General features: G+C 39.4%; 1 protein-coding gene across 21 annotated transcripts in view; it reads right to left on the bottom strand.

Annotated features, from left to right (window-relative positions):
* CADPS2 (calcium dependent secretion activator 2) overlaps positions 1 to 17,805 on the bottom strand; it is a 530,843-nt gene that overhangs the window by 326,941 nt on the left and 186,097 nt on the right. For all 21 annotated transcript variants that reach the window (XM_032870302.1, XM_032870364.1, XM_032870304.1 and 18 more), the window contains exon 3: positions 6,073 to 6,405. In XM_032870302.1, coding sequence (XP_032726193.1) covers positions 6,073 to 6,405 — 333 coding nt within the window. The remainder of the gene's footprint in view (positions 1 to 6,072; positions 6,406 to 17,805) is intronic.

The raw sequence follows: 17,805 nt of genomic DNA, 5'->3' as shown, positions 1-17,805 counted from the left end.
GCATGTGGGGGATGGGGAACAGAGAGAAAGGGAGAATCAGACTCCCACCCCCACTCTGAGCAGAGCGCCTGATGCAGGGCTCCATCCCAGGACCCTGAGATCATGACCTGAGCCGAAGGCAGACACTGAACCGACTAAGCCACCCAGGTGCCCCCTGAACACTACTTTTTAACTGTTTGTAAATTATCCTTGCTTATCCCTTAAAATATGCAAGAGTTCTGTAGTATCACTCGGAGTTCTTGCAGTCTTCAGAGAACTTAAGAAATGTGGGTGGAGGGATGTTTAGAGGAAGATTTCAGTTAACTTTGTTTTGACCCTTGGGTGAATATGGATGGATCACTTTCTTCAGTGAATGGAATGGGATTATGAAAGATTAATGAAGGTAGCCTTGGGTGGAAAAGATGAGGATTCAGATAGCTGTCAAATTCAGTTACTAATTCTTTTAAAATAATCTTTAATAACCTATTTTTGTTCAAGGCAGCTGGTAACTAGGACCACGTAAGCAGCAGCATTTTATAAGCAATACGTGAAAAAATTTTTAACTTAAGATTAGATAATACAGGGGTGCCTGGGTGGCTCAGTAGGTTAAGTCTCTGCCTTTGGCTCGGGTCATGATCTGGGGGTCCTGGAATCAAGCCCCACATCAGGCTCTCTGCTAGGTGGGGAGCCCGCTTCCCCACCCTGCACCTTCCTCTCTGCCTACTTGTGATCTCTGTCAAATAAATAAATAAAACCTTTAAAAAAAAGATTATAAATACAAACCTTTAATATCAACTAACTTTGTTTCTTTAAAGGTATGACTATATTTACTTGAAATTTACTACATTTCCTTAAAATTATTCTGAAATTAAACTTTTCACTAACGGATTGTTTTTCCTTCAGTTTCTGTTACTCTACCTCTGGTCTGATTCAAGTAAATAATGGCTAACAATTCTTATATTGTTATGTTGCTCATTTTAGAATGAGCTCCTTCCTTTTTTACCTAATATTTTGTTCTGTAAATGTGCAGCAATACAAACACATTACTCTCCAACCAAAGAATCCAAAGTGTGACAGGTTAAGTTTTACTACCACAATAGCTAATCTATGAAATATCTGGATTGTTCTCATTCTTTGTTTTTTGGTAACATGTAGTAATTTTTCTTTCAGTAATCCCAGTTTTATAATTTAATTGTGATATCCTCTACATTCATGTTTTACTTTTATGCCTTAATTTTGATAATGACAAAGTTCCTGGCTCTAATCAAAAGGAACATAACCACCTACGCTTCTTTAGAAGACAGCTTCCTGTTTTTCCATTCCTGATGCTGATCCTACAGTTCCAGGACAAGAGTTGTGACCACATGAAGCTCTTGTTGCCATCAGGCTGCAGCTCTGGCATTGCTCCCTTCACATTCCAGTTTTTCCTTAAGTACCAGAGACTCTGGCTGTTGCCATCCTGAACATCTTAGCAGAATAGCTCTCTGGGCAGAGCTTCTGACCCTGAAGCGAGCACACATCTATGAGGTTTCCTAGAGGACCACTACCAGCAAAAAACAAGGGACGAGCTAAGGGTAAACAAATATAGAAGAGTTACAGTTAGTAAGTCTCAAAGTCTTTTTGAGATGTCAGGAAAGTGGAGTAAATTTCACCAACCTATAGCTGGAGCCAGGTCCCAACAGCTCAGCTAGCTTTAAAGTCCTTTCTCTAGTCCCCCAACCTCTGCTCCACATTTCCTCTTCTCTAACTATTTCTTTCCTGTAAAGCACAGCCTATTGTCTGTGTTTTCTATCACCTTTTCTTTTGAGAACTCTGTTGAAAGACAATGGAAGAACAAATAAGATACATACGCCCTTGAGAAAGAAAAAAGAATCTCAGCTGTTTTCATCCATTTTCATTATTTCATTGATTTCATAAAATGATGGTTATGCCAAAATAAAGCTGTTCCTTTATTTATTTGAGGATTTTTCTTTTTTTTTTTTTTCAAGTCTATCAAAGAAATAATGCTTAGAGCTTTTCAAATCTGACAACCAAAGGATTTGCTTTGAGCTCAGACCAGTAAAGAGATTGGAAAGTATCACTCTCATTCTTAAAGTGCTACACCAACTGAAAAGCAATGACTTGGACTTGTCAGAGAACTAAGGTTGCAGGGTAAACCACTAATCCAACACCTGGAGACACAATCAAAACCAGAGAGCTGAGTACCCGAAGCAGAAGCCAGGGGAGGTCATAAAGAGTCGAACTACTTACTTGACAAGTAATTTGGGCAAATTACTAGAAGCTGAGGGCAGAGAGTGAGAAACTCCTGGGGCTGCAATCAGAAAGGGGTTCCCACTTCCTACAGTGATTCCACCAAGTTCTCATCGGGATCCAAGACTTAGCAGGAAGAGGGGAAGAAAAGCCACTGTTAAACCTCCCACATCCTTCTACCTGACAAAGGGGGACGGACTTTGCCAAACGGAAACACTGAATAACTGTCCCAGCTGAAGAGAGAAAAGATACCCTCTGCCATCTTTGGCAACCTTCTGATCTCTTCTACTGGGAAAAATAACACCTAAGTGAAGAGGAGGCACAACTTCAAGGAAATGGACTGGGGATGCTTTAAGCAAGGAAGGGAGTAAGGCACATGGTGAGGAGGGAAGCCACGCTCCTAGACAAAGGACAGAAACACCTGTGAAGGCTATGGCTCCAAGACAGGCCTACTAAAAATCCGAGATGCAGTCAGACTGTAGAACAATCCCTACTCCCCAACACTCTACATCACAACACCAACACCAACACAGCTCCAGTGTAACAGCAGAGAAGCTGTGAGAGAGACTTGTTCTGAAGATGAATACTTAGGAAAGCCCAGAGTCAAAAGACAAGGACATTAGAAAAATCTGAAGCTTCTTGTGCCAACTAACATTACAATAAGCACAGCCTACCTTCCAGTCAGATCAATGTAAATCCTCACACTAAAGGCAAATATATCTGATACAACAGGCCTGCCTTTCAAAAAAAAACTTACAAAACATGCCAAAAGAGAAAAAGAAACACAGATTGGAGAGACAAAGCAAGCATCCCAATGGGATTTAGTGGTGACAGAGATGGTATAGGTATTTAAAAAAAGAAAAAAAAAAAGAGTTTAAATAACTTATATTAATAAATTAAGGGCTCTAATAGAAATATATTCATCAATATTTAACTGTACAAGTGAGTTATTGTTTCGTTAAAAATACAAAGTCCCTGTTGCATTTACCTTTTAAAACAGAAGACTGTGGTTTTATAGTCATCCTCCATTATGATCAAATAACCACCTGGTTTAATAACAGTGAAAATAATTATGATGAATGCAAGAACAGATGGGTAATGTAAACAAGGAGAAGGGAAGTCTAAGAAAGACTCAAAGGGAAAGCTAGGTCAGTAACAGTAGCATAAATAAACAGAGCCTTTGATGGGCTCACCAGCAGAACTGAGGATTTTGAGGAAGAGTTGGTGAACTTGAAGAAAGGTCAACATCAACTTCCCAATCTCAAATGCAAGGAGAAAAAAAAAAAAAAACAAAAAAAATAATCCCATAACTGTGGACCGATATCAAGTAGGGGTGACACAAACATAATTGGACTATCAGAAGGAGGTAAGAATGAGACAGAAGGAAAACCTGAAGTAATCATAGCCGAGAATTTTCCAAACTGAATGACAGATACCAACCCACAGATCCAGGAAGCTTAGAGAATGCTAAGCAAGAGGATCATAAAGCCTATCCCTAGGCATATCATTTTCAAACTCAGGAAAGTAAGATAAAAAGGAAATACTAAAGTCAGAACACAAAGGCATCAGACTTCTCATCAGAAAGCATGCAAGCAAGAACAGCCTGAATTGAAACCTTTAGAGCATTTAAAGAAAAAGAAAAAAGATAACTGATAATCTTATATCCAGTGAAAAACTGAGGAACTCCTCACCAGTTGTCCTGCCTTGCAAGAGGTGTTAAAGAAGGTTTTCAGGAAGATTAGGAAAATGACATCCAGTCAGAAATGTGGGTCTACATCAAGAGTGTCAGGAGAAGAAATGAAGATAAAACATAAAAGTTTTTATTTTTCTAGTTTTCTTATTCTTAATATCTAAAAATTAACTATTTAAAGCAATAGTAGTAACAATATACTAGATAAAAACATCAGGGAAATGCAGGATAGAAATATCAGTGAAATAAATGACAGATGTCACCAGGGATGGGAGGGATGGATTGGGAATTCTCTTATGGGACAGCTGTATTACACGTGAAGACTTTTAGTGTTATTTGAATATGGAGTTGAATATTTTAAAATGTAGACTGTAATGCCTAGAGCCACCACTAGACAACCCCTAAATAAGCTTAAAAAAAAAAACACAGTAGTACTCAAAGGAAAATCCCATAAAATTGAATCACATAAAATACTCATTTCAAATGAGAGAAGGCTGAGAATAAATGCAAAAAAGTGACAACACTTACTAAGACTGTAGAACTTCAGCCAACTACATCACTTTAAATACAAATAGTCTACACATAGTCATTAAAAGACAGAAGATGGCCAACTGATTAAAAAGAAAAAAACAAGAGGCAATCTGATGCTGTCTACAAGAAACTCACTTTAAACATAAGGAATTAGATAGGTTAACAGTAAACAGAGAAAGACACCAGGCTAACTATCAAAAGAAAGGCTTAACTAATAGCCATATTAGTTTAAGACAAAGCAACTTCAGAAAAAACAAAATTATCGGGGATAAAGAGGGATTATTATATCATGATAAAGGAGTTAATTACATAAAAAGACAGAAGACTATTTCAATTATTAAAAAAAACCGGATAGGTTCACTGATCAGATGTTATGACCCTGCAACACTCAGTATACGTTTCAGTGCATTTGTAATAACTCATTTTAGAGATCCATCTGCTCTACTAGACTTTAACATATGGAGATATAGAGAACAAATATCTTCATTTGCTCAGCTTGGTTTCCCCAACACCCAGCAAGTCAAAAACTTGAAAAAATACTCAATAAATACCAAATGTGTGAATCTGAATTTCACTAAGTTATATTCATCAATATTTAACTGTAGAAGTGAGTTACTATTTCATTAAAAATAGAAAGTTCCTGTTGCATTTATCTTTTAAAACAGAAGACTGGTTTTATAGTCATCCTCCAATATGATCAAATAACTACCTGGTTTAATAATGGTGAAAATAATTATGATGAATGCATGAATTGTTCACAGGGTTAAGATGCTACATTGCTTTACTATTGTCAACTTATTCACTTGAAGTGATTCACAAGTTAGTAAAGCAAAGCAAATGATACTCATAGAATGCTGAAATTGAAATTTGTGAAAAGATTAAAAATACATGTAAATTATGTACATTATAGAAGTATAAGTCTAATGAATACATGAATTTTTAAATGCCTGAATTATGTCTATTTAAATTGTATATTAGGGCATAGTTTAATAATTTATACCACTAAAATAAACAAAATGCAAATATGAAATGAATGCATTATTAGATAAATCATAGGGCACAAGGATGAAAGATGTGGAATATGATATTTTATTCAACTTGTCCTATGTATGATTACAGTAACAACTGAAGAGAAAAAATACTTTTTATTTGGTCATCTCTAAATTTCATAGTTCTGCAACATCTTTGTTTCTATCCTGTTGGGTTAAAGAAATTCTGAAGTTTCAATTACTTCCTCAGAACTTGGAAGACCAGCCTAACTTTAAGAAAAAATTATTTTGCACTCAGGAATACCGGTTTATTATAAACTGCTGAACTTTTTTAGATAATAGAGGATCTTCATTTTATTATTTGAAGCATATCCTTAATGTACCAAACAGGTGAAAATCTGAGGTCCTAACATAGGACATATGGGAATAGTTATTTACAGATAGAATGTACTTCTCCCTCTATTAAATAATTCTTTCCAAGTTTCTTTCAAATACCACTACTCAATTTATTAAAATTCATTTTCACTCAACTTTTCAGGCAAAGTGATTATAAAACATACATTTTCATAGGCTTGTAAATATTTGATATTCATTCTGAGCCAGGTGGCGAAATGGGAAATATGGACCACTTACCTGACATGCATTATAAAGGAGTTGGTGTTCTAATTTTTTAACACCCAGAATCTGCTGAAACATCTCATAGAGTTGTTCCTTGCTCAGAATAAGTTCAGACACAGCACTTAGGGCCATTCTATTGGACTGTTTGCACATGTCCTCTTCACCTCTGTAAATGGCATCATATTTGGCTATCCACGAACTGAGCACTGTCTCTTTGCTCAAGCCATCAATTTCTGGCAGACTCCGCACACGTTTTTCTATGTTTTTCTTAAACACCTCTCTGAAGTCATTAGCAGAACATCCTCCACTCTGAACCATTCTGGCCACTCGATCACTCTTCAGAAAAACCTGGAAGACACACAAAAAACAAAAAACCCATTTACAATTAGGCAGGAATACTAACACTCCTTGTTTTTAGCAATCCAGCCAGAATTATGACACCAAATGTTCTACAATGATTCAAAATGTTTTATAACACATGGTAACTGGTGACATAAGAAGGACCCAAATCTTCTAAAAATGATGAAATGTTTACAAGAGGCAGTAATGAAAGCCAGGAAACCATAAGATGAGCCAACTCAAACTACATGTACCCCACCTGAAGGTCATGGGCATCTCTGCAACTGAATCCTTTCAGAGTTAAGAAAGTAATTGGAGATGTAAACTCAATTTCTTTATCTGTACTTCAGAGTTCTGGCTAGTTTTTCAGCAGGGAGGGGGTTCCCGATTATTTGAGTGAGGATCTGAAGGCCAACAGCCTGGTACCCAAGTCAGTACCCAACATGTATACCTTAACCAAACCTGCTCCAGGGCTGGGAGATTATGGTGCAACCATCCCCATCCCTGACTTCACCAGTTCCCTTACTTCTTGCACATGTCTCAGAGCTGGTAAGAGTGGATGACGGAAAAGCAAAATCTTTAACAAATATCTAGATGTTCCCTAATACCAGGTAATAACATACAAAGACAAGCACAGAGGGGTTCAGAAATGGATAGGAAGAGATGGGAATTAAGTCTGTGCAAAACATCAGAGTTGGCTTTAAACCTCTCCTTTCTTCTAAGTTGTAGACCCAAATATCAACAAATATCAGTCCAGATTCATCAAATATCTATTCCATCATCAACAGTCCTAAAAATCCTCTATGAAGCAGGTATGATGGCTTTTATTCCTTTTTTTTCCCCCCCTATAATGACAAAAACAAAACAAAACAAAACCCTCTTCCAGAAGAGCCTGTAAGATTATTCAGTGCAGACCCGTGAGTTCTGTTAAGTTTATGAAACAAATATCAATGTCAACTTTTACCCTAAGAACGGACTTGAAACAATGGTACTCTAAGTGAGGACCCCACTACTTGGACTAGACTATTATCATGTCTGTCTGGCATGTGGGTAAGCAGCACACATGGTCTGTACAAAGTGGTCTCACTGACCATCACCTGACCCCACACCTTCCCCCAATGTTTGATTTCTCCCCTTTTAGTGTCCTTCACACAAAATGTTGTTTCCTCTCTTGGCTCAATGGCCAGAGGACTCCTGACTTCTTAACATTTTGGCTAATATACTGAAATACGAGTTGTAAATTCTACATTAGGCAAACACCGAACACATACGATGTTTCTGTTCTCTTTATCAGTTGTGCCTCAGTCACTATAGAAAAGACTTATTTTCTGTTTCTAAGCTGAAACTAATTCTTAAGAGACAGGTATAAGAACAATGCTTTTACTTTATGCAGATCAATGAAAATAAAGGTAATCAATAATGCACTTGTGCTAAGAATACCGTTAACTACTTTGGGACACATTAGGGTGCCTTCATCTCCTTTGTCACCCTCTTCTAATTGCACAACTCTTACTGGGTACTAAAATTCAAGATAAATTTTATATATACCTATTTTTTTTCCTAATTCCTGTAAGACTCTTATATTGTTAAATGGGAACCTATGGAAGCTGAGGAATCAAGTTGTCAATTTATCACTTTTATGTGCTACCCCTCCTAGTACCCTGCCTGTGTCAGTTAGCACAACTTTGCAAAGTATGGAGGGACCCTGGAGGACAAAGGGCTCTCTTCTTACATCTGGAAGCATGGCACAAATGTGTGGACAGCTTCTCCCAGTCCGAGGGTGGCTTCCTAATACACCACCCCCACTGGCAGACCCCCAGCGAGTTCTACTGTGGGGCACCCCAGAAGCCAGACTCCCCAGGAGTCCCATTAGGGTGGCACTGCAGTCAAACTCTCTGCCACACAGTAGGACACACCACATCTTCTCCAATGAGGTCTGGACCTCAGGCTTTGAGATGTGGGGAGCAGGACCCTCTGCCTCAGGCTCCCTTCTCACGGGAAGCCTGCTTCTCCCTCTTCCCCTGCTTATGTTCCCTCCTCTCTTGCTAGCTCTCTCTGTGTCAAATAAATAACATCTTTTTAAAAAATTTGGTAATTGCGTATGAAGCTGGAACACCAAGATAGGTTTAATCTGCAATATAAATACCTTAATGCGGGCTTCGGAAAAGCTTTTAATTACTTGGTATCTACTACTTTGAGTTGCCAGGGATTTTTATTTTTTTTCAACTTCTGCCTAACTCAGGGCTCAGTTCTACTAAGTAACCCAACAACATTTTTCGAAGCAAGGATAATAAGAAGACTTTGTGGAGTCTTAATTCCCCTATAAAACTATACCTAGACCATACTAACGCAGTCAAATTACATGTTATTTATGGATACTTAGGCAGTAATCTTGTGTCAGGCCTTTTGCTAAGTACTGAGGGGACAGAAGAATGAATGGGCCAGAGACCCTGCTCTCAAAGCTCACAAACCAGAGACACGGGATAAATAATACAGTAAGAGCAAGAATGGCAGCCTATGCAAGGAAAGGATAGAAAAGGAAGTTATGAACTCCACTGTCTGGGGACAAGGCTGAGGACAAAAGGGTCACAAAACAAAGACAGGGACCTGTGATCTGAATGACTGTGGGTTGAAGGGGAAAAGGGAGAAAACATTTCAGGAAAACAACAGAAGTAAAAAGGAGTGAGGCATAAACAGCATGGCCTTTTGAGGTCAACGTAAAACTTTCATTCTGCAGAAGCATTAAATTTAAGGGTGAGGGGAGCAAAAGTTGTGCCAAGCAGACCAACAAACCAAACAACAAAATGCAGCGTGTGCCAAGCAAGTGATCTGAGCGCTCTGTGACAAGTGAGCCAATGATGGCTGCGCGACCCAGGTACTAACGTGTTGAGAAACAAGAGTTACACAAAACTGGTGGCAGCATCCAGGGTAGATGACAAATCAGAACAGAGAATGGGATATCAGTTATGCAAGACCAAAACAGGAAGAGTTTGATTGGAGTTAGAAGACAGAATTAACATATGTTGGTTATTTACAGGATGTAGAAAGGCAGGAAAAATTTGATGATTTTTTTTTTTTAACTGGGTTGCCTAGATTCCATTAACCGAAGAAGAAAAGGACATGGATGAACAACGTGTGTGTGTGTTGGGGGGGCAGTATCGGTGTATGGTGGGGGTAAAGAGGACAGGGATTATCAGCTTAGTTTTGGTGGAGGTCAGCTTTGAAGACAAGGTAAACTAAAAACAAAGTCAAGAACACAACTCTAAGAAATACCTAAAATAAAGGGTTGGCAGAAGAACTGGTTCCAAGAGAGGCTGGTATGTCAGAGAAGGAGGCGGCAAAATGCCATATTAGCTATCAAGAGGGGTGATCATCTCAAGAGAAAGAATCAAATGCCACAAGAGGAATCAACTATATTAAAAACAGACTGGGGGCATCTGGGTGGCTCAGTGGGTTAAAGCCTCTGCCTTCGGCTCAGGTCATGGTCTCAGGGTCCTGGGATCGAGCCCCTCATCGGGCTCTCTGCTCGGCGGGGAGCCTGCTTCCTCCTCTTTCCGCCTGCCTCTCTGCCTACTTGTGAACTCTCTCTGTCAAATAAATAGATAGATGTTTTAAAAAAAAAAAAAAAAAACAAAACAGACCGGTCTTCCTCACCAGAGATCACCTTTGACAGAGATTTCCTGGTGTGGAAGAGAGTGGGAGCCCATCTACAGGAGAGGAAAGAGGAAAAGTGGTAAAAATTAAGACCGCAAATACCTGTTTTAGGAAGCATGAATAAAAAAGGAAATGGGAGAGAAGCAAGAAGCTGGACTGGGAAACTGCATTTAGGCAATGAGAGAGACAAGTCAGGAAAGGGAGGTAGTTTAAGGTATGGAGGAAAAATAATGACAGTATGCCACTCCTGGGATGAGGACTGCAACTTCATGCGAGTCCCGAAGCAGAAACATCAGCTAAAAGCTATGCCCTGGTTCCTAATGCTGAGGTATTATGAGAGAACACGTACATATTCATCATTTAAAGTTGCTCAATTCCGGGATAATTTGTTATACAGCAATACATAATACATGCATAGACCCACACGGTTTACTCTCACTTCATGTGGGTCTCCGTTATATATGATTTTCTTACATTCCCCTCCACCCCACCCCACGCTGCCTATTCGTCGTTCTCACCCTTTTATCTTGCTCTAGTTTTCTTCTTAGTACATGGCTCCAGATATGTATTTGTCTCCCCAAAACAGTATGTACCACCAGAGCAGACACTCGGTTTCATGTGCCTCTGAATCCAGTGCCTAATACAGAGCCTGTCCTATAATTAGAGCTGAATAAAGATTCCTTGAAGAAAGAAAGGACTATCTATAGACCATGAATGCTTTAAGGCTAAGGAGGATGAGAGAGGCACCTGGCTCACAGATTTCCTGACCTATGGATGCCTGTGTGAGAGGAACTGGAAGATGGATACACACTAAAAAACTGAACATATACGTTGTGGTATGGTTGAAAGGAATGTACTCCAGAAGGCAAGAGAGATTTTGCATGAGGCAGGAAAAACAGTGATCTGAAAGCAGGAGTAAGCTGCAGTCCTCCCCTGATCCTAGGTGTAGGAAAGGCAGGCCTACCATCACAGAAGTCTGCTTTTCTCTTCCATGTTCTCCTTTAGGATTCCATGCTTACCTGCATCATTTAGGTCTGCGTTACTCCATTTTGCACGTGCTTCTGATTCTGACACCATGACAAAGTGTGATCCACCAAATGCTCTTTGTATCACTCAGGCTTCAGACATGGCTCTCTAATACCAATCAAGAGCTCTCCTTACTTGTAAGGTTAGGGTATCAGTGGGACAAATGTCATGATGGAATGCAGACTTGGCCGATCATTTGCTGCTGCACCTCCAAACCTGCTTCAGTCAATGTCAGATCCTATTACTTCCTCTGACACCTGGAAACCATTCTCAACTCCATCTTCTCCATGTTCATTTCCCAAATTACAACTTGTCACTAAACCCTGTTGATCCTACCAGCCCCTAAATTCCTCGCAGATCATCTTTGCCTCTTCTTGTGCCCACAAGAGTTCTTCATGCCCCTCATTCTGTCTCAACTGGCTAAGAGCATTAGCCTCTTTATTAGTCTTCCTGCCGCAGAAGTTTTCCTAAAAGCCACTCATCTCGTTTCCCCATTTTTTTTCCTTCAGTAGTAGTATTTTTGTATTCACAAAAAAACTAGTATTTTTTAAAAATCTGGTCATTTCAATCCTTCTCCAGCTTACAAATTCTTCACTGACTTTACACCAAAATTGTCACCAAGGTCCTACTTCAAAGAGCTCCAAACTACCACTCTGGCTTCATCACTAGGCATTCTCTCTCTCATTCTCCACACTCGAGCTCCACTAGTCTTCTTTCCAAAACTTCAACTGTCCATCTCACCATCATCTAATTTCCTTAGTAATGCTTCAGATCCCCACTCCATTAACGCTTCCTTAGTAATTCATTCCCAAATTGCCTTGAATCAGCACGATCCTGTGTTGTTTGTGTGCAAACCTAGTACCCTTTTTTTCTCCTTTACAATACTCATCACTTTGTAATTGTGAAAATTGAGTGAAGGTTCTAGTGCCACTTTATTTTTACCCACTAGAGAGTCAGTTCCATGAGGCCAAATACAGTTTCATTCTCCACTGTATCTGTAGTACCTACCACCAGTCCAAGCATAAGAGCAAGCACTTAGAAAATATCCACAGAATGAGTGAATGAGGAAGAAATGAATGGTATGGATGGTTATTTCCCCATCCATGCACCTGCAAAACTTCAATTAACCACTAAAGTTTACCGATTTTTAAATACATGCTTAATCTAAGAAATGGACCTTGTCCACATGAACAGGAGAAAGACATCTCAAAGAGAAGCACGAGTAAAGTCACAGAGGAACATAAAACTAGCTTTGTGAAGAAAATAAAACGCATTTTGCCTAAAAACATAATGCCTAAATGACAATCTCTGTAATTGCAGCAATGATAGTTTTTAAAGATTTTTCAGGTATTCTAAGTTATGAAACTAACAATGATGGACTTAGTCCCAACAGATATAAACGATCTTAATCTTGTATCCTTTCACAATAATAACTACTAAGTTAAAGGCAGACAAAGTGTGGCCGCATTAAGAGGCTGGTGCTAGAAGTTGGTCTCCAAGCCTTGGGTGCACATAGACAGATTTCTACTGTCCAGGATCCTCAAAGAGGTTCTGTCTGGGGTACATCTAGGGCACCATATTGGTGCTGAAGTGGCCATGGGAATTCAGCTCACCGACGAACTCACTGATGAGCAGGTATTCGGTCTCCCTACAGCTCTTCACATATTATCTCCTTCAGTCCCCACAATCACCCTGTGCCACCTTTGTTACCTTTTTCTTTTATAGATTAAGTGATTTAGGCTGTGAAGTTCACTGACTGGCCTACAGTCACATATTGGAAGAACAGAAACTAATGGAATCCAAAAGCAACATTCTTTTCTCTCACTTTTCCCACTCCTATCAAAGGTTCACCCTCTGGCAGCCACATACCCTCATTGGTAATTCCATACATGTTGGCCTGCACCCACCACCAGTGACCTTTATGTGAAAATGCCACTGAACACCCAACCAATTCAGTGTGGGAGTTGGGAAAGGGACATCAAATAACATGGCATGTAGTCGCATTTTTCCACATTTTAGCAAGTTTTATCTTGTATAGGGGCCTGCTGAGCACGCCAATGGTGCTTTCCATTCACCTGCACAGTCTACATACTAAAAACGTTATTGAATATCTTAAAGTCATGGTGAATAACAAAATTGAAATGTGATGACAACAGAAAACTGCGTCTGCAAAAGGTAAGGCTGCTCAGCTGTCCAAATAAAACTTCAAATACACTTTGCCACAGAAGCCTTTATTGTTCACACATAACTTTTGATCTGATCCGTGCACTGCTTCTTTGCTTCAGAAGGACTGTATCATGACAAGAAAAACATTATCTGCTTGCCACATCATGGTGGCTATCCAGGAGATGGTTCCTGGGAAGGCTGCCAGCATGCCTTCAGCCAGAGAAAAACACAGGGAAAGTACAAGAGCCCCACTTATGAGAGACGACTTTTTCTCCTTAATAATGCCAACTACTAATAATTCCCATAACGTATGCTGTGCATAGAGAAACAATGACTGTTTTTAAAACTTTTTCAGTTGTTACTAATTCATGAAGCCTTTTTTAACAGTGATGAATTTAGTCCCACTACATGTCCGTTTCTCATTTTCCACTATCAACACCAGTATTTATCGGCTCACTTCATACGTCCAAAGCCAGTCATTAGTTAGGTTCCCTTTCAGGACTGTATTGTATCAGTCTCTTTATCCATCTGGGGCTCTTTCAAGTTGGTTTTCCAGTCTTCCCTTCCACCTCCCTGGAGAACATACTTTGTTCGAGTAAAGGGGCACACTTGTTCAGCACAGCACTTGACAAGTTTCCTCCCCCATACTTCACCCCTTTGTTCCATAAATACGTTATCAAAACATACTATGTGCTGGGCAATGTGCTCTGTGTTGGCAATGTACCAGTAAGCCAAAGACAGGGGTTTGCTGCCTTCACAGAACTTAAACTGGAGGAAAACATGTAATTACAGCAACTAAAATGACTGTAGTTTAGAGAATACTATTGGGAATTTCTGGAGCCATGAGAGTTTGTAACCAAGTTCTGAACCCATCTGAGGAGGGCACAGAAGATTCCCTGAGGAGGTGAGTGGAGTGATGAAAATGGAGAGGAATTCCTTTGGCAATGTGAGGAGACAAGGGATGGTGGATGGGGGAACACAGCTGGTCTAAATAGCCTTGGAAAGGTCCTTGGGCTTCAGTAAAGCAACTAAGGATCTAGTGGAATGAGAAGATGCTCGAGAGGAGGGGCAGGATTCACAGGCTTTGGAAGGTACTTGGTTTTTAATCTCAAGAACATGGAATGCCTTCCAAAGTCAGGGAGTCATGTGATTAAAATAGCATTTTGAATGTGCTATGGTGAGTGCTGTGAAATGTGTAAATCTGGTGATTCACAGACCTGTACCCCTGAGGATAAAAATATATTATATGTTTATAAAAAATAAAAAAAAATAGCATTTTGAAAAAAGGGAGAATATATTCTAGGGTTTTACATATATTAACCTTCACAACACAAAGTAAGTGCTAGCATCTATTCCAAAGTCTTTAAAAACAAAGAATAACAACAACAAACCAACCAACCCCACATTGGTGGGGAAAGAAGCATGCCAGGGATTACACAGCCAGAAGTAGAAGACTGGAAAAGTAAAAATGTAAGCCCAGATGATCTCACTCAAGAGCCCTCCTCTCCCCCACCATGCCATCAGATTTGAGGATTTACCAACTTGTGGTTCATTAAACTGAGCAACAGATTTGAGTGGATGAAGAGAATCCAGAGGTAGAACTTTCTCCTGTTACTCTGTCCTTTGTGAAGCTTCTCACTCACTGCTTGATACCATTTCTTTATTCTGAGCCTTCAGGGAGGAGCTCCCCATCCTCTCTGAAGGGACCAAACACACCCGTCCTCATGCTGCAGCAAATTCTCTAGAGCATCACTGTATCTCTCTGTTGCTTAGGCTATGAATTTCATTAGACTGCACCTTTAAAGTTTCTGTAGGTCTGATATCATTCAATACTCAAATTTTAAAGGAAATCATGAGACCCTTTTAGTAGTAATGGACTTTGGAAAGCTACCGAATCCAAAAGGTACTGTTTTGACCCCTGTGGGATGCAGTTATTCCTGACTCAGTGTAAATTAATGTAGATGGCAATATAATTTCAGTAGAGCTAAATTTATTCAATATTATAGTAGAAATCATAGGTTCAACAAGTCACTTATTTATAGTACAATGCTAATAAATTGTGGGCTTTTTCTTACTGTGGTTAATGATCTTTCTTGGCAAAAAACAGAAAGGCTATACTTGACCTTGGTGTTCACCAATTCATGAATTCCAAAGGCCTGGAAACCAATTAATTAACCAGTCCCATTCCCTTATCAAATGTAGAAAAGTAGGGGTGCCGGGGTGGCTCAGTGGGTTAAAGCCTCTGCCTTCGGCTCAGGTCGTGATCCCAGGGTCCTGGGATCGAGCCCAGCATCAGGCTCTCTGCCTGCCTCTCTGCCTACTTGTGATCTCTGTCAAATAAATAAATAATCTTTAAAAACAAAAAATGTAGAAAAGTAATAACTGATAGCAAACAATCTCTTATTTGAAAAATAATTTAGGTAAGTGATACCTTTAGGCTTCTAACTTTAAACTAGAAAGCAGGTGCTCTCGAATGACCCTTCCTTATAACTAATCTAACGCCCCTATAGCAAATCTAAACCCTCTAAACTACAAAAATCTTGTTATCGTCTTGTTGTTTGACTGAGAAAAGTTTATATCCAAATAAACATAAGTGTTCTGAAACATATGAAACTTTTGAAAAACTATATGCATGCTATTGTTACCATAATCAGCATTACAGAGTTTTTAGAAGCTTTTTTTTTTTTAATCTTATATCAGCTAGTAGCATTTCTAGTAGGTTTCTCATAGGTATTTTCCAACACAATGATTTCCTTAAACTTCCCTAAGCCAATGGCACACTTTCCTTAACCCTGTAACAACAGAGCCTGAAACTGGAAAAGTTGCTAAGCCACTCATTCTCAAGACAAACACATAGAGAAGCAAGATTACTGGGCAGGAGCTGGGCTTCCAATTCCAAGGCTGAGATAGTTTAGGGTTAAAAAAAAAAAAAAATCATTTCCACAGTGGAAAAGCTAGGACATAGCAGATGTGAATTTCTACCATAAATTTCTATATAAATACATAAAGTGAAAAAAGAAGCTACCCTCTCTCAATCCTCTTATTTCATTCCACATTTCATGGTACCATTGAAAACACTAAGGGGTACCTGGGTGGCTCAGTTGTTTAAGTGTCTGCCTTGGGCCTGGGTCATGATCCCAGGGTCCTGGGAGGAATCAAGTCCCATTTTCAGGCTTCCTGCTCAGCGGGGAGCCTGCTTCTCCCTCTGCCCCTCCCCACCACTCTCCTGCTTTCTCTAACAAATAAAATCTTTAAAAACAAACAAAACAAAAAAGAGAAAACACTAAGTTCCTGGGTTGAGCTATTTTGTTCTACCTATTTTATAGAGTTTTTTTCTCCTCATGATGATAAAGAAAAAAAAATTTTAATTTAGTGTATTACTTCTGTAGTCTCATAGTATCTAATGTTCAATAAATCCTTTATTGTATGCAACAAAGAAAATGTGCTCAGTCTTCCAGCTTTACAACAGAGTCGATCCTGTAATTCTGTTCACCTCACCCTCACTTCTGTTCTACTCTCCTTTTGTCAACAGGAAAATAATGTAACACACACTGGAGGGGAATCAGACCTGGGCTTTCAGGCTGTGACCCGAGCCAAGATCCCCTACAGCAACCTGGCTCAGTTTCCTCCCTGGTGGAAGAGGGATAACTTTCTTAACACAACCTTTTAGTAGTATAGAATAAATTAAGAGTTTAATTAGTGCTATGGGAAGTGGGAGCCATGGACCAATGCCAGTACCCAAGTTATTAATATCTATCACTAAGTACAAAGAATTTTTACAAACTTAAAGTGATGTGACATTGCCCTGACATCCAAAGGCAGAATTTTACACCAACATTTGGTTATGAAAGTGTCCACACAGAAAAACTGAAAGAAAGGTGTGTAGTGGTTTGAGAAATCGTTCATTTAACCAATCTCATTCCTTTATCAAACATGAAATCGTGAGTTTAGACACGTAACTGCCTTTGTCCTGACATGTACCTCCAGCCTAGATGCTACAAATGACATTTTAGTCCAGTGTTTCTCTCACCTACCCATCCACACCTCCATCAATCCAGATTATTTTTGTTATGAAATTCAGAATAAGCCAGACACATGATTTTTATTTTAGAAAATAACCCACAATGGATTGGAAAACAAATACTGGTCCCTTTGTTGCAGATTCAATACCTCAGAAACTTTTGAGAAGACGGGTGATATACGAATGTGGACACAGAAATTGAGAAAGAATATTTCTAAAAACTGGGCACACAGGTGGCTCAGTCAGTTGAGCATCTGCCTTTGGCTCAGGTCATGATCCTAGAGTCCCCGGGGAATGAGCCCTGCGTCAGGCTTCCTGCTCAGCGGGGAGTCTGCTCCTCCCTCTCCCTTTTACCCTGCTCTTGTTCTCACTCTAATAAATAAAGTCTTAAAAAAATATATTTCTAAAAACCAAATCACTTTTTTTTCTACAATACTGTCGGGACACCAGAGAATGAGCTACTACCCTTTCATATTCTAGGTTTCTAAAGCATGAATCTTAAGGATACCAAGTTCTTCACTCTTGATAAGCCAGGAGCCTAC

This window comes from Lontra canadensis, unplaced genomic scaffold (assembly GCF_010015895.1).
Source record: "Lontra canadensis isolate GAN:19392208 unplaced genomic scaffold, GSC_riverotter_1.0 scaffold2, whole genome shotgun sequence".
Taxonomy (NCBI): domain Eukaryota; kingdom Metazoa; phylum Chordata; class Mammalia; order Carnivora; family Mustelidae; genus Lontra; species Lontra canadensis.
The sequence above is the reverse complement of the archived record's forward strand: the minus strand, read 5'-3'. Positions and strand labels throughout refer to the sequence as shown.